The sequence below is a fragment of the Gallus gallus genome, chromosome 3 (assembly GCF_016699485.2).
Source record: "Gallus gallus isolate bGalGal1 chromosome 3, bGalGal1.mat.broiler.GRCg7b, whole genome shotgun sequence".
NCBI lineage: Eukaryota > Metazoa > Chordata > Aves > Galliformes > Phasianidae > Gallus > Gallus gallus.
Genome location: NC_052534.1, coordinates 58,860,195 through 58,877,206, shown reverse-complemented (window position 1 = coordinate 58,877,206; position 17,012 = coordinate 58,860,195). Strand labels below are relative to the sequence as shown.

The following is a 17,012-nucleotide window of genomic DNA, read 5'->3' as shown; positions in this document are numbered from 1 at the left end:
CTCTCCCACAAATACTTTGGCCTCCCACCACTTCCTCTCAGATCTCCAGTCAACACAAATAACTGGCCTTTCGGTCATCCAAGTTCTCCGACCAAACGTGCTAGCTAACTTTTTCCATACATTTTGGTAACTCCATGAAATAAATCTCTCAATTTTGGTAAATCTATAAGGTGATTGTTTCTACAAAGTGATGACTCTAAAAAGAGAGTCAAAGGCCTTAGGATGCTCAGTTCTCTGTGAAACCAGCAAGAATGCAGTACTGACATCAAAAGCTTTCAGACAACAATCCAAACCACATGCACAAGTATTTTAAGCACAGAAACATATTAAAGAAGGAAAAAAAAAACAACAGGAAAATGGTAACAGAAAGAAGGTAACCAAGGGCTGAACGTTTGTTTCAATGACCAAACAATAGAAGCACAAAGTTAATACACAATTCAGTAAAATTGTGCCGATGTCTGTTTTTCTAATACATTCATCAATATGCCATCAGCTTAATTAACTCTTGTTAAATTAAGCAGTAGCTGTGCAATGCTGACAGGTGACCAAAGCAGCTTTTTAAAATAAATGCTGCTGGGGAAGTGTAAGTTCTAGAATTTGTTAGAGGTCAGACATTACATTGCCTGTGCATGCTGTTAATCATGCAAACAGAAACTGTTTCACCAAGTGGGCATTAAAATTTGAGGACCTCGCTTGCAAGTGATAAAAGCTCACGAGTAACCAGCTCAGGATTCTGTACCTTTGCTTGGCGAGTACTAACAGTACCATCAGCAGTTGCATTAGCTCTTAAATCCACACTGAACTATAAGTGAGCTTGAAAGTCCCAAGTCTATTGGCCACTTCTTCCCTTATTCTACTGCAGCTTCCCATCCCTCAAAATACAGTCCCTGCCCCATCATCTCACCTGCACACTGTGCCTCAGTCTCACTCCACCCTCCTTACACTTCTCCATCATCTCAAGTGGCACAGAACATCCCAGTATTGATGGTGCGTCCTTGCAGCCAGTGTCTGTGACTCGGGCAGCAGACAGTTACACAGCTAATATCCATACTCTGACTTCCCTTCCCTTCTCCTCTTGATGCTTGCAAAACCCACCAAAAAAAAACCCACAAAAACAAACAAACAAACAAAAGAAGTAGTAAAAAAGAGCACTGCTCTTAATGCACAAAATGCTGCCAAAGATGTGCAACAGATTGGCTGTTTTTAGCCATCTAAGGTGTTTTTTGGAGCAATAAGTTAAAATAAAGTAAGGCAGAATTGTGTCTACTGAACTTATAGCATCAGAGTAATAAATAAACTACCAGTTCCTCTATCTGCGTAACAAAAGCCCTCATTTAGGAACAAAAGTCTTTTACTTCAGCTTGGTCCCTCACACCACATAGATCAAGTATTATCTTCCAGACAGCATACTACATCTTTGGCTTTGCAAAGAAAATAGCTTTGAAGTAGATGGCTGAAAAACATAACTTTAGATGAGGTAAACACAGGCAGTTGGATGCAACAGTATTTCCTTAAAAGAGAGAAGCCACCGTATTTCTTTCACAGGAAGAAAAAGCACTGCCATAGGTCTCTAGAGTGCAGTACAAACTATAGGATCTGAGTAGATGGAATGTCCCATACTGTCCACTTGGCACATGAAAACCAGAGTCCATCTGTGCCTGAGGAGATGTAAGTGTGCACAGGGGCCTTCAGCCAACAACAGATTGAAGCTCTTCCTATATCCACAAAAGGGCCAAGCAAACCTACAATCAGTGCAGTTGGTCTGAAGCTTGGGCAAGGCCATCACAGAAGCAGTCAAGCACTGCTGCCACTGCATGCTACCTTGAATGATTCACACAGAGGCACATAACTGCAGTTTGGATGCTAGCTGCCTTCTCCCCATTTTCTTTAGCAGGGGGATGGCCCTGCAAGTGACCTCATGCTCAATCAACCTCTGATATCTGCACATCAAATCTCAAAGTCAGAACAATACTCCAGATGCCACATACCTTCCCAGCTGATGTATCTAAACCCCACCTCCCCCACCGCACACGTGCAGATGGTAGCGCATGCAAGAAACTGCAGAACATTCTTGGCGTTAAGATACTACAAAGTCTAATTCTTAAGGCCTTGTATACAAACATTCTGTGGCAGTTTGCCATAGAACTCGTGCCTACCTCCTCCAGAATCTTTTAACAACAAAAGCAATTTCTGAGGATAATCATGAAAATAAGACCTGAATATGAACCACTGCTTTGATATCTTCACCAAGCCACACAAAGCCTGATATAACTGAAGTGAAGGCTCAGTTCATGCCAACGGAGACCTAACTTGGAAATTTAATACACTGCAATTAAATTATAATATTGTGTTCTATTAGTGACAACTTGTCTTAAATAAGTATTTCGTGTCTCAAAATATTCTTAGGACTATAAATCTTCTTAGAAAGGCTAGGAATACTTTTATCAGTTTCATTTTTAATGGAAAAAAAAAACCAACACCAAGTATTAGGTTTGTTCCATATTGTAACACACAGCTTTCCATGGTTATTACAGCAATGGTTGGACTTTAGCCCTTTTCCAACCTGAACTATTCCACAGTTCTATGAAACTCCCACTAAAACAACAGTCAAGTTAACCAGTTATTTTTGCAAACACAAATGCATGCTGAAGTAGGAAGATACTGCAGGAAGAATATTCTGCAGAAGAAATATGCAGTATAACACCAAAATAATTTAGGCAGTCAGCAAAGCTGATGATGAACAGTTTCTTGTCCTTATTTCAGCTTTCCTGACAGATGCTGTTAAAATAAGACTGTATCCTCCAAAAAGCAAGCTGGGAGTAATTAATCCATCTCCAGCGATATACTGCAGGGTCTCTTTACCACTACACCACCAAATAATTATCCAGGTACTGTGCCAAGGGATAATCTACAGAAAACAGCTAAAGATTTTTCTGAGATTCAGCTATTTTACTACACCCGCTATCATCAAGAAAACATCTCAGTTTTCTGAAAATCCTAACAAATTGATTCATCCTGAGAATAGTTAGTCATTATTTCACCTGTCCTTCAATCTCACTTAATCAGACAGGCTTTAAAGGGATCAAAACGCCCTGATTACAAACTTAACCAACGACTCCCTGCTAATCATATTTAGCAGATTTTTCAAACTAACAATGCAGTAATTATCGATCAGCCATAATTGTTTGGGGCTCTTCCAGCACAACTTACTAGTATTAATTCGCCCTGCTCCTCTCTCATATCTTCCATCTCAGGAGAGCCTCTCATGTTTCTGCCCAACACAGAGAAAGAATAAAACAATTAAGCGTCACAGCAATAGCTACTTCAGAGCAGTGATAACATGAAGAGAAACTTCCAAAATGAAAATGCTGTAAAACTGATAAAACAAAGGAATTGACCACGACAGTCCATGCAGACTGACATCATAAAAACAAACCAAATCTTTGCTCCTTCTGAACATCCTTTTGTCATGAATATACTCATGACAGATACCTAAATGGTAACCACTAGAGAACATAAAGAGAAGATGGTTTACAAGAGTTTGGAGAAACTATGTCCCTTGTGCATGTACAATGGCACAATGTTGCTCTGCAATCCCGAATTTCACCAGGGTCAGAAGACACTGTGCATATTAATTATCTCTCCTGTTCATAATCACTAATCTGTACTCTTCACTACAGGAACGCAATGGAAAAATGTAGATCCAGCTCTCTCAAATTCTTGCAGGGATTTAAAAAAAAATACAAACACATCTTCTTTACTTGAGATTTAAATACATTAAATTTATATTCAAGAACCAAAATAAAAAAAAAAAAATCTCCCAAGTACAGAGAATTCTATGTACTTTCTAAAACTCAGTGTCAAAGGAGTAGGCTTAAGGACAGCATAACAAATCTCACCAGCAAGAGTGCTCACTTTTCTTACAGCTCTTTTCAAACTGCCTTACAGATTATACAGGATGTTATTTATAGTCTCCGAATTATTTTGTAACACACAGTGCATCCACTTCCCCCTGCTCAATGTTCACATAAAGCAGCCTAAGAGAAAATGTCTCACATTTCACCAGCATGCATTGCCTTTAACTTTGTTGCTGCCCTCCAGTCAGATTTTTCCAATGCATCTTCCAGAACTCTAAGAATTAAGGTCAAAACCTGGACCCAGAAATAGACTCCTAGCTACAGATGCGTTATCTTGAGCAAGAGCTAACACTTCTGGGTTGGCTAGGGAACCTGAATCCACTTCCCAGAGCTGACAGACCTTAATAATGAGAAGCACATTTATGGGGAAACTTACTGATTTTAACCATGACCCTATCATGCTTTCTCACATCAACTCAGAGTCACGTAAAATGTGGAAAAAATAAAAGTGTCTATATGGGAACTGTTAGGTCATGGCCTGAACCGGTGACTGAGCACCTGGTGAAGGGGCAGAGCCAGCCCTGGGAGCAAAGGAACAAGCAATTCACTTGCATGACCAGAAGGAGTGGACCCTGGGTCTACCCCTCCCTAACTTCATTTAAGGGCAGGCAGCTGCAAAGGAAGCATTCCTATTTGGAGACTGCCTCCTATGGAGTGTTTAGCAAGCCCCAATCCTCAGAAAGAGGTAAGCAGTTTCCTCTTTACTATTGGATCGTGACTGTTTTATTTCTCAAACAGTCCCCTCATCAGAGGTGAAAGGGTAAAACAGAGCCAGAAAGACTGTTAATTAGAGAGAGATTATGGAAGGAAAAAAAATACAAGGAAAGAAGTTACTGTGAATACCCCCCATGGAATCAGCCTCATCGAGGAAAGGTAGGTAGGGCCACCCAAAAGTCTTCTGCAGGTGATGCTCATTGTAATACTTGCTGCAATCCATGCTGATGGCTCTTCTAATCACCTTCTGAAACAGTCTCCCAAAAGTCAGTTAAGGATGAAGGTTCAGCCAGTAGCTGTGAATCAGGGGTTTTAGATCTATTTCTATTTTTTTATTTTTTACCTCAGGCTGACATTTTCTTGCCTGTGGCTTCACAGAGAAGAGCATGCTATAAAAAATTATGTATGTTCTAAAAGGTATAAATGAAGTCCAATATTGGAAGTTATGGAGACTTTTTTTTTCTGTAACAGGAATGAAAAATCAAATTAGATGACAGATCAGAGGGCAAGAAATAGACGTCCAAAAAAGCATGACTGATTAAAACTCCAAAAGCAGAATTAAAGGAAGCAAAAAAGAGGCTTCTTTTTTCCCCCTCTCATTTTTCAAAAAACTGACAGGAAGGAAAATTATTTGGCTTAACTTCAAAAGAATCAATCCATTTCCCAGGCTCAGATGTGGTTCGCACACCCCAGAAGTGCTGGGGATCAAGCAGAGGGCTGGCCAGGCTGCTCAGCTCTGGGGCAGCAGGTCACGCTGCCTACTACCACATGCTACGTGCGGATACCGTGTGGCCCTGTTACAGGTTGCAATGTGATGGAAAAGTTATATGTGATGTGGGACTGGTCCCTCATCCTCGCCCTCGTGCCTGAGCACCAAAGGTAGCCTGGAAGACCAAGAAAGAAGCAGGAGACTTTGAAAAGGTTTATGAAAGCGTGCAAGGCTCAAAGCATGTTATAAAAGGATATAGGAGAGAGAAAACAAAATAGAGAGAGATAGCTATTCCAGGGACTGTAACTTCACTGAAGTGTGCAGTATGAACTCTGATAACCTACCACAAATCATCAGAACCATAATGTGGGACTGAAGGCCCATTTTTCATAATGCGGTGCCTGGATCCTTTTTCCCTCCCTACAGCTATAATATAGCTGTATAGTATATACCCAGGGTTCCACTGCATTTTCCTCCCTTGCTGTAAGTACTGATGCCTCTCCTACTAAGACTCTCTTCTAATTCCCAGCTATGACTTATTGCTCTTGCCCTGGTGTCAGTTCAATGGGTCCCAGCCACAGTTACACTGCAACCTCCGTTACCACACAATTATTTTCAGAGTAGTTTCCATCTTCACATAGGACTTTGGTCTTGCCCATGAAGCAGGCTTCAGCTATCCTTTACAGGCTGCCAAAACCTAAAACACAAATGAGTGAAAGCTAAAATAGGGCTCGCATAAAAATTACTCACGCTAGAAACCTAAAATGTTACATAAGTCTTTTCTTCTGAAAAAGGAACTAGAGCTGTTTGGATTTCATTCAAATAATGGCTTTCAACAGCAGATACACGTTTTAGACTGCAGAAAAAATTTCCATTAGAATTAGGTAACTTCTTTTTTTTTGCAGCATATTAATAACCTATATTAATAACCTCAGTTTCCCAAATTGTTATTTCTGTCATACATGTTTATCAAGACCAAAGAAAGCCAAATAAAATACTCCTCGACCAAACTCAAAAGCCTCTTAAAGCAGGAACAGTTCAGGGTCACGTTCTTTACTTGTCTCTGTTGCTGATATATAAAAGGGGAAGGGGAGCTTTCCAAAAATTGGCATCTGAAATGTCAAACAGGCAAAACTCACTCTGGTCTACTAAACCCAGGTGATTGGAAAGTAACAAAGTTCCTTAATAATGATCCTAAAGGTTGCAAGGTCTGAACAGCTCTAATAGTTTAGCATGTGTCTGATACACCGCATTTCTGCAACACTCAGCATTGAGGGATTTAAAAACTGTCATGACATCACACTAACAAACCTTTGCAAGATCAAAGGGAACAAGGCATGCCGAAATTCAGCTCTGAGCGCAGTGTTACTGATGCTGAATTTGCACATCCTACACAGCAATTTCTGACTACAGCAACAAGATAATTTGATATCACTGGTGATTGAATTATAACGTGTTGCCATTTTGTCAGGATACCACACTAATGAACCGTAGCCATTTATTTATTTATTAAATGATCACAGTGGCTGTTCCAAGTTTTCCAGATATTATATGAATTCAGAGCTGGGGGAGTGGTGTCACAAGGACGTATCACAAAGGCTTAAATAGAAAGACAACATTAACATTAAAATTCAACAGTAACCTATCTTCTCCAACTCTTAACTTTTTAGTATGACAGATCAGCTACATTGAAGAGGAAGTGCAGGCAGTTTCAGACCATTAACTGGTGGTATGTTCAACCATAGGTTCTTAAACACACAACAATTTAAGGAAAGCAGGAATTTAATATAGGAATTTAAAATGTTATTTATTCCTTACTGTAACTGATGAGCTACAGCAGTAGCAACTCATTTCTTGCAAACCACAGAATCCAGGAAGAAGCTGAATCTACCCATGTTTACAGGTTCAAAGAGTCTGCATTCTTGCTTTACACAATTTTAGATAAGTCAGGAAGTAACAGGGCAAAACCGAAGCAAATCTAACACCTCCCAAAAGCCAAAAGATCGTATTCCTATCCTCTCCTAGATGCCTAGTTCCACCTTTACATTGGTTCTAGCCATTTCTAGCTTTCTGTAAATCACTCACTCCCGAAACAAAAAATATCTAGCCTTTCCATTACTTTTAGGTTTGATACTTTACTCATACAGGCAGTTCCAGAGGTGCTTGGCACACGAGTAAGCTGTGAGCTGAGAAGAGCAGCAGGGACACTCTCCTCCTCCTCCATCAAGGTGAACTGTTCAGTCAGCTTGCCCTTTTTCTGAAATCATAGTTCAGTATAACTCCACCAGAGTTGGAGTCAGCAGACTCGAATACATAATTGTCTCTCAGACTTTACATTAATCAACTTGTGGAGGTATCTGATATTAAAAAAAATAAGGAAAGGAAGATTATTTTGGCAATGAAAACCAGCAGTGGAGTGTCAAATACCTGGAGGCTGTTTTATCTACACTGGGGATGAGTCACTTCACAGATGCAGTCGTAAGAGATGATTTCCTTGCATTTCTACTCTTCCTAAACTAATCCTTCTTGAACCTAGAATGCTTCCCCACAGTGGAATGACAGCCTGGTGTCTCAGCAGGAGTTAGCACAGATCCAACTCTGCATTCCCTAAAACCTGTCTTATCTTGTTTTCCACTGCCTGGGCTATCTCTATTATTCCTGCATGGCAGAGAATTAGCTATATACAGAAAGGACATAAGGTTGCCTAGCGTTAGTGATCTAAAGGTAAATAGATGCTGAAAATGAACACCTCATTCATTCACAATAAGATGGTTTGGCCTCCTAAAAGAAAACTTCAACTCAAATTCAAACTATGTTGCTGTTACTTATATTTCCAGTAAAATCAGTGATCAATTTGAACTGTAGACGACTATACATAAAAAATCCTTTGTTTGGAAGACTGTAAACACGAGATTCAAAATCCAATTAAAAATGGTAATAAAGAAAAAGCAGTACAAATCCATAGATGCACAGGTTTCCGTGTCTCTTTTTCGTAGTGCTGTGGTTAGTTAATGAGATGTCAAACATTCAAGGTCAAAAATAAGAACAGCATTCTTAGTTTTAAATGTTTCACACAGCCTGCTTCTATAATCCATTGCTCCGAAAATTCATCAGAAAATTGTACAAAGAAACCTCCCAGGGTTCTAAAAATGTGAAGTGGTGCGTGACTGCAATGAAATTCTAAAATTGCCAACTGATTTGAAGGGCATTTTATGTGTGGATATATACACACACACACATATATAAGCATGAGAGGGAACTTTAATATAACTAAATTAATATAGCTAAACAAGTGATTGGTGCATGCAATAGGCACCTAGAGTTGTGAGAACACATTCTTAGATTTAGTTACCAATTCTGTTCCTGACATTGTGCAGCAGTGTTATTTATGGAGTCACCTGTGGTGAAGCCAGCCTGGATTTTGCAAGAACTCATGAATGTGTGAATTCCCTCCTGTAACACTGTACCATTCATATCACGCTCTCTCCAGTACTGAGGCACTTTTCTTTGTTTTGATGGGTTTTTTTTCTTGTTTTAAAGGAGCAACAAATGAACTGTAAACTAATAAAAGGATGAGTGCCTACAACTGAGAAGTCACTCACAGTGGGCCTACATTTATATAGTGTCTGTATTCTTCTGCTCCTGTCGTTTTGTATAAATTACATTTAATGCATGCTTGTGAAAGTACATAGACTAATCATTACAAGAACACAATGAAAGCTATTCAACAATAGTATATTTCAGTGCATTTCTTATGTGTTTAACGGAACACACCCATCACCTTAAGATACTAAGAAGCATGCTTATGTTTCACAAAAATACAGAAAACATCTGATTAAAATGCACCAAGGCCAATACAGTATCAATGCATTACTACCAGTATAAGCTCCTTTCCTTGTTAAGGTGAACTCACTGGGTGTTCCTGGTGAGGGGTCTGGAGTACAGGCCTTAAGCGGCTGAAGGAGCTGGGATTATTCAGTCTGGAGAAGAGGAGGCTCAGGGGAGACCTTATTGCCCTCTATAACTACCTGAAGGGAGGTTGTAGTGAGCTGGGGGTCAGCCTCTTCTCTCGTGTGACTAGTGATAGGACTAGAGGGAATGGCTTCAAACTGTGCCAGGGAAGGTTCAGGAAATATGTTAGGAAATACTACTGCCCTGAAAGGGTGGTCAGGCACTGGAATGGGCTTCCCAGAGAGGTGGTGAAGTCACCGACCCTGGAGGTGTTCAAGGAACGTTTGGATGTTGTGTTGAGGGACACGGTTTAGTGAGAACTACTGGTGATGGATGGATGGTTGGTCTGGTTGATCCTGTGGGTCTTTTCCAACCTTGGTGATTCTATGATTCTATGAAAAGCTTGATTCTGCCATTCCTAAAGACAGCAAGAGACTGCTCAGAAAGCAAATGCGTCTTTAAATCACTGATGCTTTTTGTGGGGTAAAATACTGCTAAGCACAAACAAGAACAGTGAAATTGGCCCCTTGTGATTGAACTGTGCCACATCAGTTCCACCTCAAGAAATTACAGTTGATTAACTTATTTTCCAAAAAAGGCAATTATACTTCCACTCCTACTGATGAACCATTTTGACATTAATGGTACAAGATGTGGGTGGCTTTTCATCTTTTTACTCCTGCTCTCTGCCTGGAGATACTCCCTTTTACATTGGACTCACATGGAACTGCAATGTCTCTATCCAGGTTACAGTGATATTAGAAAAGAAGAAGGGGTGGTGTCAGGGAAGTGTATTTTTCCAAACACACTCAGGTACAGTGAAGTCCATTCACCAAGAGAGGTACAGCTGGATTTTCACAGCTATACAAGTATCAAAAAGACCTACACAGACTGCCCCAGTGAGATTTCTCAAAGGCACCAGTGTGAAATAGAAAATAGGACAGTTCAAAATGCAAAATCAGTTTCTCTGGCTATTGGCTGCTAGCCTACTGATAATAAAATACTCAGAGATTACCATGTTCTGCTAATTGTACAGACAGACTCATTATCAAGCTTTCTGCCCCATACCTAACATTAGTTTATTGCCCAGCAACCCACTGTAAGCAAGTCTTGCTCAAATTCCTTAACCAATCTGCAAAATCCACGCTCTTAACTTCATGCATTGTGCAAATATATGACATACTTCAGGTTTCCACACACAGAATTCATTTCACTTTTTTGTAAAATTGCATCACTGAATCAGGAGAAAGTTTCAACATTGCAGTCATTTGTGTACTTCACTGAAAGGACTGCAGTGCTGAGCAGAACTGCAACATACAGTTTGGCAGCAGAATCCCCCAGCTGCCTTCACAGATTCAGAAGAGAAAATATTCAGCAGTGGCACACTGAAAAAAGTCCATACTTCTTGAAACTACTAAAAAGCTCTGCTGCCCAAACAAGCTTGATACATGCATGGTTTTACACTGCTCAGATTTACAGAAATAGGCAAGTGAGATAATTATAGTCACAGAAGCTTCATCTTCCTAATTTTCATATCAGAAGAAAAAAGTCTGAAAGGATTTTAATTACCTTATGCTTGTCTAGAGATTGATTTAAAAAAAAATTGTTTATGATCTTAAAAGGATCTTGCTTCTTATGGAGAGACGTACTGCAGCAGTCCATAAGTAAGCTAAGACTGAAGATGTCTTGAGAAAACATCCTCTTCCAGATGGAAGGTGGAATAACCTAAGATGCTTTCTCTTCTCATCATTGCCCTTGTATCAGCAATAAGTGTGCCAAAGTTCATGCAAGACTTTCCTAATCCAATTTTAAATGAGCTGGTAGAAAATAGAATAAGAGACAACCACAGGAACTGCCACTGGAAGAAGTCTATTAACACCAGTAATATCTTAAACCACATCAGCTGTTTTAAAATTGAATTTGTCTGCATTTCTACTTCAGTACAGGTTGTATCATACCACCAGAGCACATTTCTAATAGGGTATATAAGCCATTTTCATTCAAGTGAATCACTTCAACAACATCAACATAATTAATGCAGAACAAACTGGTATAGATAAACAAAGTTTTTCAGGCCAGGACAAAGCATTTTGGTAGCTTAACTGTGAACAGTTGAGTTGAAAATTGAGAATCAAAAGCAGTCACAACTCACTCATTCTCTCTGACCAGTTTATTCAAGATAAAAAACAAACTGCTCTGATTTGTTCTCAGGTTCCTCTTTTCGAATCTCCAGATTCAAGACAGAATTTCTGTTCCACTAATATCTGCTCACAGTCCTCAAAAGAACTGGGATTTTGTTGCCAAGCACTGAAATCCTCAAATTCAGGAGCAATAACAGCACACAGTATGTTTCTCTAGCTTGTTTCTGCTATTAATTAAGTCCCATTTGCTGCTTCTGAATTGCTATTATTTAGTTGCACTGGATGAGTGTGTTAGAAAGCAGTGGAAAATTGATCAACAACTGTAGTTATTGCGAAAATTATGGCAGCACATCAGAGGAATTGCAGCTGCTCACTTATGCAAATAAGAGCTACTTGACAATGATTATAATTATACAGTATGCCAAACAACATAGCTGGAGTAAGAGTAGAGTATATACTTTAGAAAGCCAGAAGATTCCATCTCATTATGCTCATATTCCTTAAATTCCTCTTTAAGGATAACACGATCCACTTTCTGCCAGTGGACTTGCAAAGGACTCTGAGGTGCATTCTAGCCAACACTACAGCTGTCAAACAAGACACCTTTTACCAAGTTTTTATAATGCTGCAATACAGAGGCTGTAGCAAGAGTGATAGTTCAGTGATAGTTCCTAAAGCTCCTCACTGCTCTTGTTTTACACACTGATTCTAACTGTATAACTCAGCAGTAAAACACCTTTCCTTCGTACTATCACAGGAAAAGATGGAGTTTCCTGAAGTTTACTGACCAAGAAAACAGGCCTAATGCCTTGGAATCCACAGACATGACTCCAAGAAAAAGCAGTACTTAATGCTCCCTACATTTCATAGGTACAGTCATTAAATTGTCAAAGCAATGCGGTGACTCTTCAAACTGTTAATCTTACCTGAAATCACATGCTGTGGTAAGTTCCGCTCCTCCTCCAAGAGCTTTTCCTTGGATTAGTGCAATGCTGATCAATGGCAACCTAAGCAAGAGAGTTTTGTGAACAAAATTCATGCATTAAGTTCTAGAAATGATAAGGATTCAGACAAACTATCTCTGTAGTAAAAGCTCAGAAAAAACACATTGCTCCATCTTATTCAAATAACAACGTCTTTACAGATAACCAGCACCAATTCCACTTACACTGAAACAACTATTACACAATTAATATGGAATCTCATGAAGAAGCAGCAAGACAGAAATAACTAACAGAATCACAGCAAAGCAGATCATGTATTATGCTATGGAAAAATACTTGCTACAGGTTATACCTGAAAAGATTATCTGCAAGAAGGACAGCAACACAAAATTAAACACTAAGTCAGTATAGCACATAGAGCAGTAGATAAGGACTGCACAGCTAGGTTATCTAGAAATAATGAGATTCAGTGTAACAACCTCAGCAGCTTCTTCAAACAGCAGTGCTACCATCTCAACCAACAAAAATTGTTGGAGGACAGAACTGTCCTTCGAGGATAGCACCAATCTGCTATCTTTGATGATGCTGTATTTAATTCAAAGTAATTTAAAGGACAGAGGGAAGGAAGAGTACATAAGGAGAAACCCCTCCTGTTCTCTAATTGCAAAATTAATACTCAGCGACTGACTTGGGATAAGCTTAGTAACCTAAGAAATGAAGATAACTAGTCAGTCCTAGACTTTTCATGCTGGTAAAGCTGTTTCATTTTTACTATGAAGGAATATTTAACTCACTGTACAGTGTTAAAAATGCATTTAGAAGTCAGCCTTCCCAATCACAATCGTGTATTTGGTTTTATTTCTACTTTAACAGAAACACCAACAATTTCTTACAGCCTAAGTCCACTTATTGTTGTAGACTTTATACAATAAATCACACAGGGGAACCCACTGGAAGAAAGAAATCTTATTATTCCTATAGTCTATGGGGAACCAGAAGATATGGTCCAAGCATCCTACATCCACAGTCATCTCAGTCATCACAGTCATCTGTTTGAGGCACTTCCTTCAGGATGACAGCTTGCCTCAGCTCTCTCTGATGGAAATTGATCCCCTGTAAGATAGGTTTGGCCAGACAGCAATTCAGTGCTCCACCTGGACCACAAATACAGTGCAGTATACTCTAAGTCAAGGCCCTTGAGTTGAGGTCTTAATCTTCATACATCATCATCATCATCTTTACTTTGCCACATCAATCTTGATTATACCGAGGCCAACTTATACAAATGGATGCTTATTCTGATACTGAGGATTCCTTACAATATAGTATTAGTATTAATAAGTTGCCAGTCTCCAGGGCATTTTTACAGAATAAAGTTAGCTCATAACATTTTCTCATGTGTACTACTTGAAAACAAAAATTAACTCTCTTTCCAGGGCCCTGAGTAGACAAAAAAAAAATTGAACCTACCACACATGCATGCAATAGAAATGTGATTTCTTAAAAGAAGCTAAATCTAAAGGAAAGAAAAAAACAAAAACAACAGAAGCACCAGATGGTAGAACTGAATATGTTCTTCATAAGAAGTGGGAAGGTTAAATAAATACATTAGATAAATGTTACCTGCGTGGGCTGTGTAAGCTGGCCCTGCTTGTTTGTTAAGAACAACTGATTTCTAGTGAGTTACAGAAGACAGCTTCAGATACTTCCAAGACCTTGGATTTCCTTAACTCCAGTTACCCCTCCACATACAAACTTACAGGCTGTTTTCTTTTTTTTTTCTGTTCCAATCTCTGGAAAGTCTAACAATGCAAACCATCAAGGTTTAATTTAAATCCACAAATACTTACCTGAATAACATATGCAAATACAAGCTCTGGGTTTCAGAATTATACGCTTAAACATCTCATTAAAGAGTTAGTCAAAACAAATATCAATCATTATAATTACTTAAAAAGAAGGGTAAAGAAAATATCTTACCTCATGAGTCTGGTTAAGGTATTTTGCATAAACATGCACATATTCATCCCATCCTACAAAGAACAGAACATTTACAAATGATAAGTAATTCTAACGTGACACAATTAAACAGAGTAGACATAAGTATTCATTATATTCACTCTAACAGGGTTTGAATTTGGTTCATCTTGCTCAAATTCCAGCCCAAACGCACTAAACACCAACAGAAAACCTAGTACTGATTGAGTTAAAAACATACAAAACTCACAATCATTTATGAGAATTTCAATTAGAATTAAGACACTATTAAAACAATTGCAAGTTTCTGTGATGTGAAATTTTACAGCCTTTCCTCTCCTCACTTCTCCCAGGCAAACATCCATGAAAAGCTTTAGAGGTCTATATAAGACCATGGATGGCTGCAAACTTTATACTGTTTCAAATTCACAAAATTATAGAGAAGATAAAATTTACCAACTAATTTTTTTTTTTTTTTTTTTTTTTTTTTTACTGTTTGGATCAGAAGCATTTCAGCTAAACAGAGGGGGAAGGGGAGGGAAGGGACGCAATAATAAGTCACAATAGTGACTTAGGGAACAACTGTTCCTTTCTCTTCCAGTGTGAGAAGGAGCTTTAAGTAAGGTGGGTTTCTGTCGGATTCACAACAAATACTTCATCCTACAACATACAGTTAAACTGTGTAACAGTTTGCAGCAGGATGCAATGCTGTAGCCTCTGGAAGACTACATGCAAGAACCACTAGATAGAACACAAAAACTGCAGAAGATTATTTAATACAAGGTAACACCTTCAGCTCCAGCGTTGAGTCATAAATTGCTGGTTGCTAAGAAAATATACTGAATCAAAATCATTACCTACATGCCTTCCCTGTTCTATACACTCTTTCCCAGGCATACAGTGTTGACCAAGAATACACACATGACTGAGCCAAGTGATGCAGTATGACCATGGCCGTATATATATGTTAACTGAGATGCACAAGTACCATTTAATCCAGATTTAAAAAAACAGCAGCTAACAGTATCAGCTTGTCTTTTAAAAAATGGCAGGAGGAAAAAGAACAATCATCTCTGTATTGACAGCAGTTGTCAAGAATCTGCCTTAATTAAGAATTCTGACCCATACCTCAGGGAAAGAAAAGATGTAGAAAGTCTTTGTTATCTCTTAGAATAGGGCCTTGCAAAATAATAGGTCGATTTCAGCTGATTTACTGTTAATTTATTAATTATTGATATATTCCCAAGACCTACTCTGCCCAAAGACAAACAGCATTATGTTTTTAGGGACAGATCTCTGCAGCTGCAAAAGAAGCTCTGCAGACAAAGGCAATTTCAATTCATTGCAGCTGAGTTCTTGCATTCAAGATGGCCACTTCAGTTAATACCAAAATTCAAGATGTATATAAAGAAAGATTAATGCCAGAACAGGCCAGCTTGATGGATGTAGTTATGGCTGAGCTGAGAAAAATAAAGGTCTTCCTGTAATCAACTAGTAGACAGATCATTGTTTATCACATGGAAAAATGTCTAAACAGAAAACATCCTGAAAAAAAAAAAAACAGCTAATTTCAGTCTCAGCCAACATAATTTGAAAGTTGTCCTGATAAAAAAAAAAAGGGTTACTGTGAAAAACTTCCCCCTGACATCAAATCTAATCTCTCTTCCTTTAGTTTAAACCATTCCCCCTTGCCCTATTGCTATTTACTTATGTAAAAAGTTCATTTCCCTCCTGTTTATGATCTCTTTATAAATACTGGAAGGACACAACAAGGTCTGCCCGCTGCATTCTCTTCTCCAGACTGAACAAGCCCAGCTCCCTCCGTCTGCCTTCATAGGAGAGGTGCTTCAGACCTCTGGTCATCCTCACAGCTCTTCTGCGCATCCTCTCCAAAAGCTCCATATCTTTCTTGTGCTGCGGACCCCAGGCCTGGACGCAGTACTCCAGATGAGGCCTCACAAGGGCAGAGTAGAGATGGACAATCCCCTCCCTTGCCCTGCTGGCCTCGCCACTTTTGATGCTGCTCAGAATATTGTTGGCCTTCTGGGCTGCAAGCACACATTAAGTTTTTCATCTACCAGGGCTCCTAAGCCCTTCTTGGCAGGGCTGCTCTCAAGGAGTTCTTTTCTTAGTCTGTATACATGTCTGGGATTGCCCTCACTCAAGAGCATCACCTGTCATTGTTAAAAGTAATGGGCTGAGGCAGACTCACAAAACAGAAAAAAAAAAAAAACAAAACACCTCAGAGACACTTGTGGATAGAAAACTTGATCTTCTTTTAACCTGAAACCAAACAAAACTCTCTGATCTGCAGCAAGTTAGAGAGCAGAGTTCAGCAAGACTGAAGAGCAGCAAATGCTATTCCCGATTCTATTAAAGTTATACTGAATAAAGACTTAAATCCCAGTAGATGGTTTAGGAGTGGGCTACTGTGAAGGAACTCTCGCTTCAGAATAAATAATTTGAACTCTCCCCAAGAAACATAAAGCAATCAGGTTTAACTATTCTTAGATTATTTCTGATGACTTCAGTTCTTATTTAAATCCTAGTGCGAGATCTACATTCTCAAAGAAGGTTTTCAACACAGTTATAACTTACACCGACATATTTCCTTATGCCCGTTATCTCTGCTAAGGCTCCTAATCTTTACATGAGACCT

General features: G+C 39.1%; 1 protein-coding gene and 1 long non-coding RNA gene across 19 annotated transcripts in view; both read right to left on the bottom strand.

Moving 5' to 3' along the window:
- The window catches only part of ECHDC1 (ethylmalonyl-CoA decarboxylase 1), a 41,207-nt gene that overhangs the window by 8,600 nt on the left and 15,595 nt on the right, over positions 1-17,012 (bottom strand). For all 18 annotated transcript variants that reach the window (XM_015284434.4, XM_040697312.2, XM_040697319.2 and 15 more), the window contains 2 exons: positions 14,357-14,409; positions 12,359-12,439 (listed from right to left, as the gene is read on the bottom strand). In XM_015284434.4, coding sequence (XP_015139920.2) covers positions 12,359-12,439; positions 14,357-14,409 — 134 coding nt within the window. The remainder of the gene's footprint in view (positions 1-12,358; positions 12,440-14,356; positions 14,410-17,012) is intronic.
- LOC124417832 lies at positions 5,081-9,360 on the bottom strand. Its single transcript, XR_006938801.1, has 2 exons — positions 7,480-9,360; positions 5,081-6,037 (listed from the first exon to the last, which is right to left on the bottom strand). It is a non-coding gene; the product is annotated as an uncharacterized LOC124417832 (long non-coding RNA).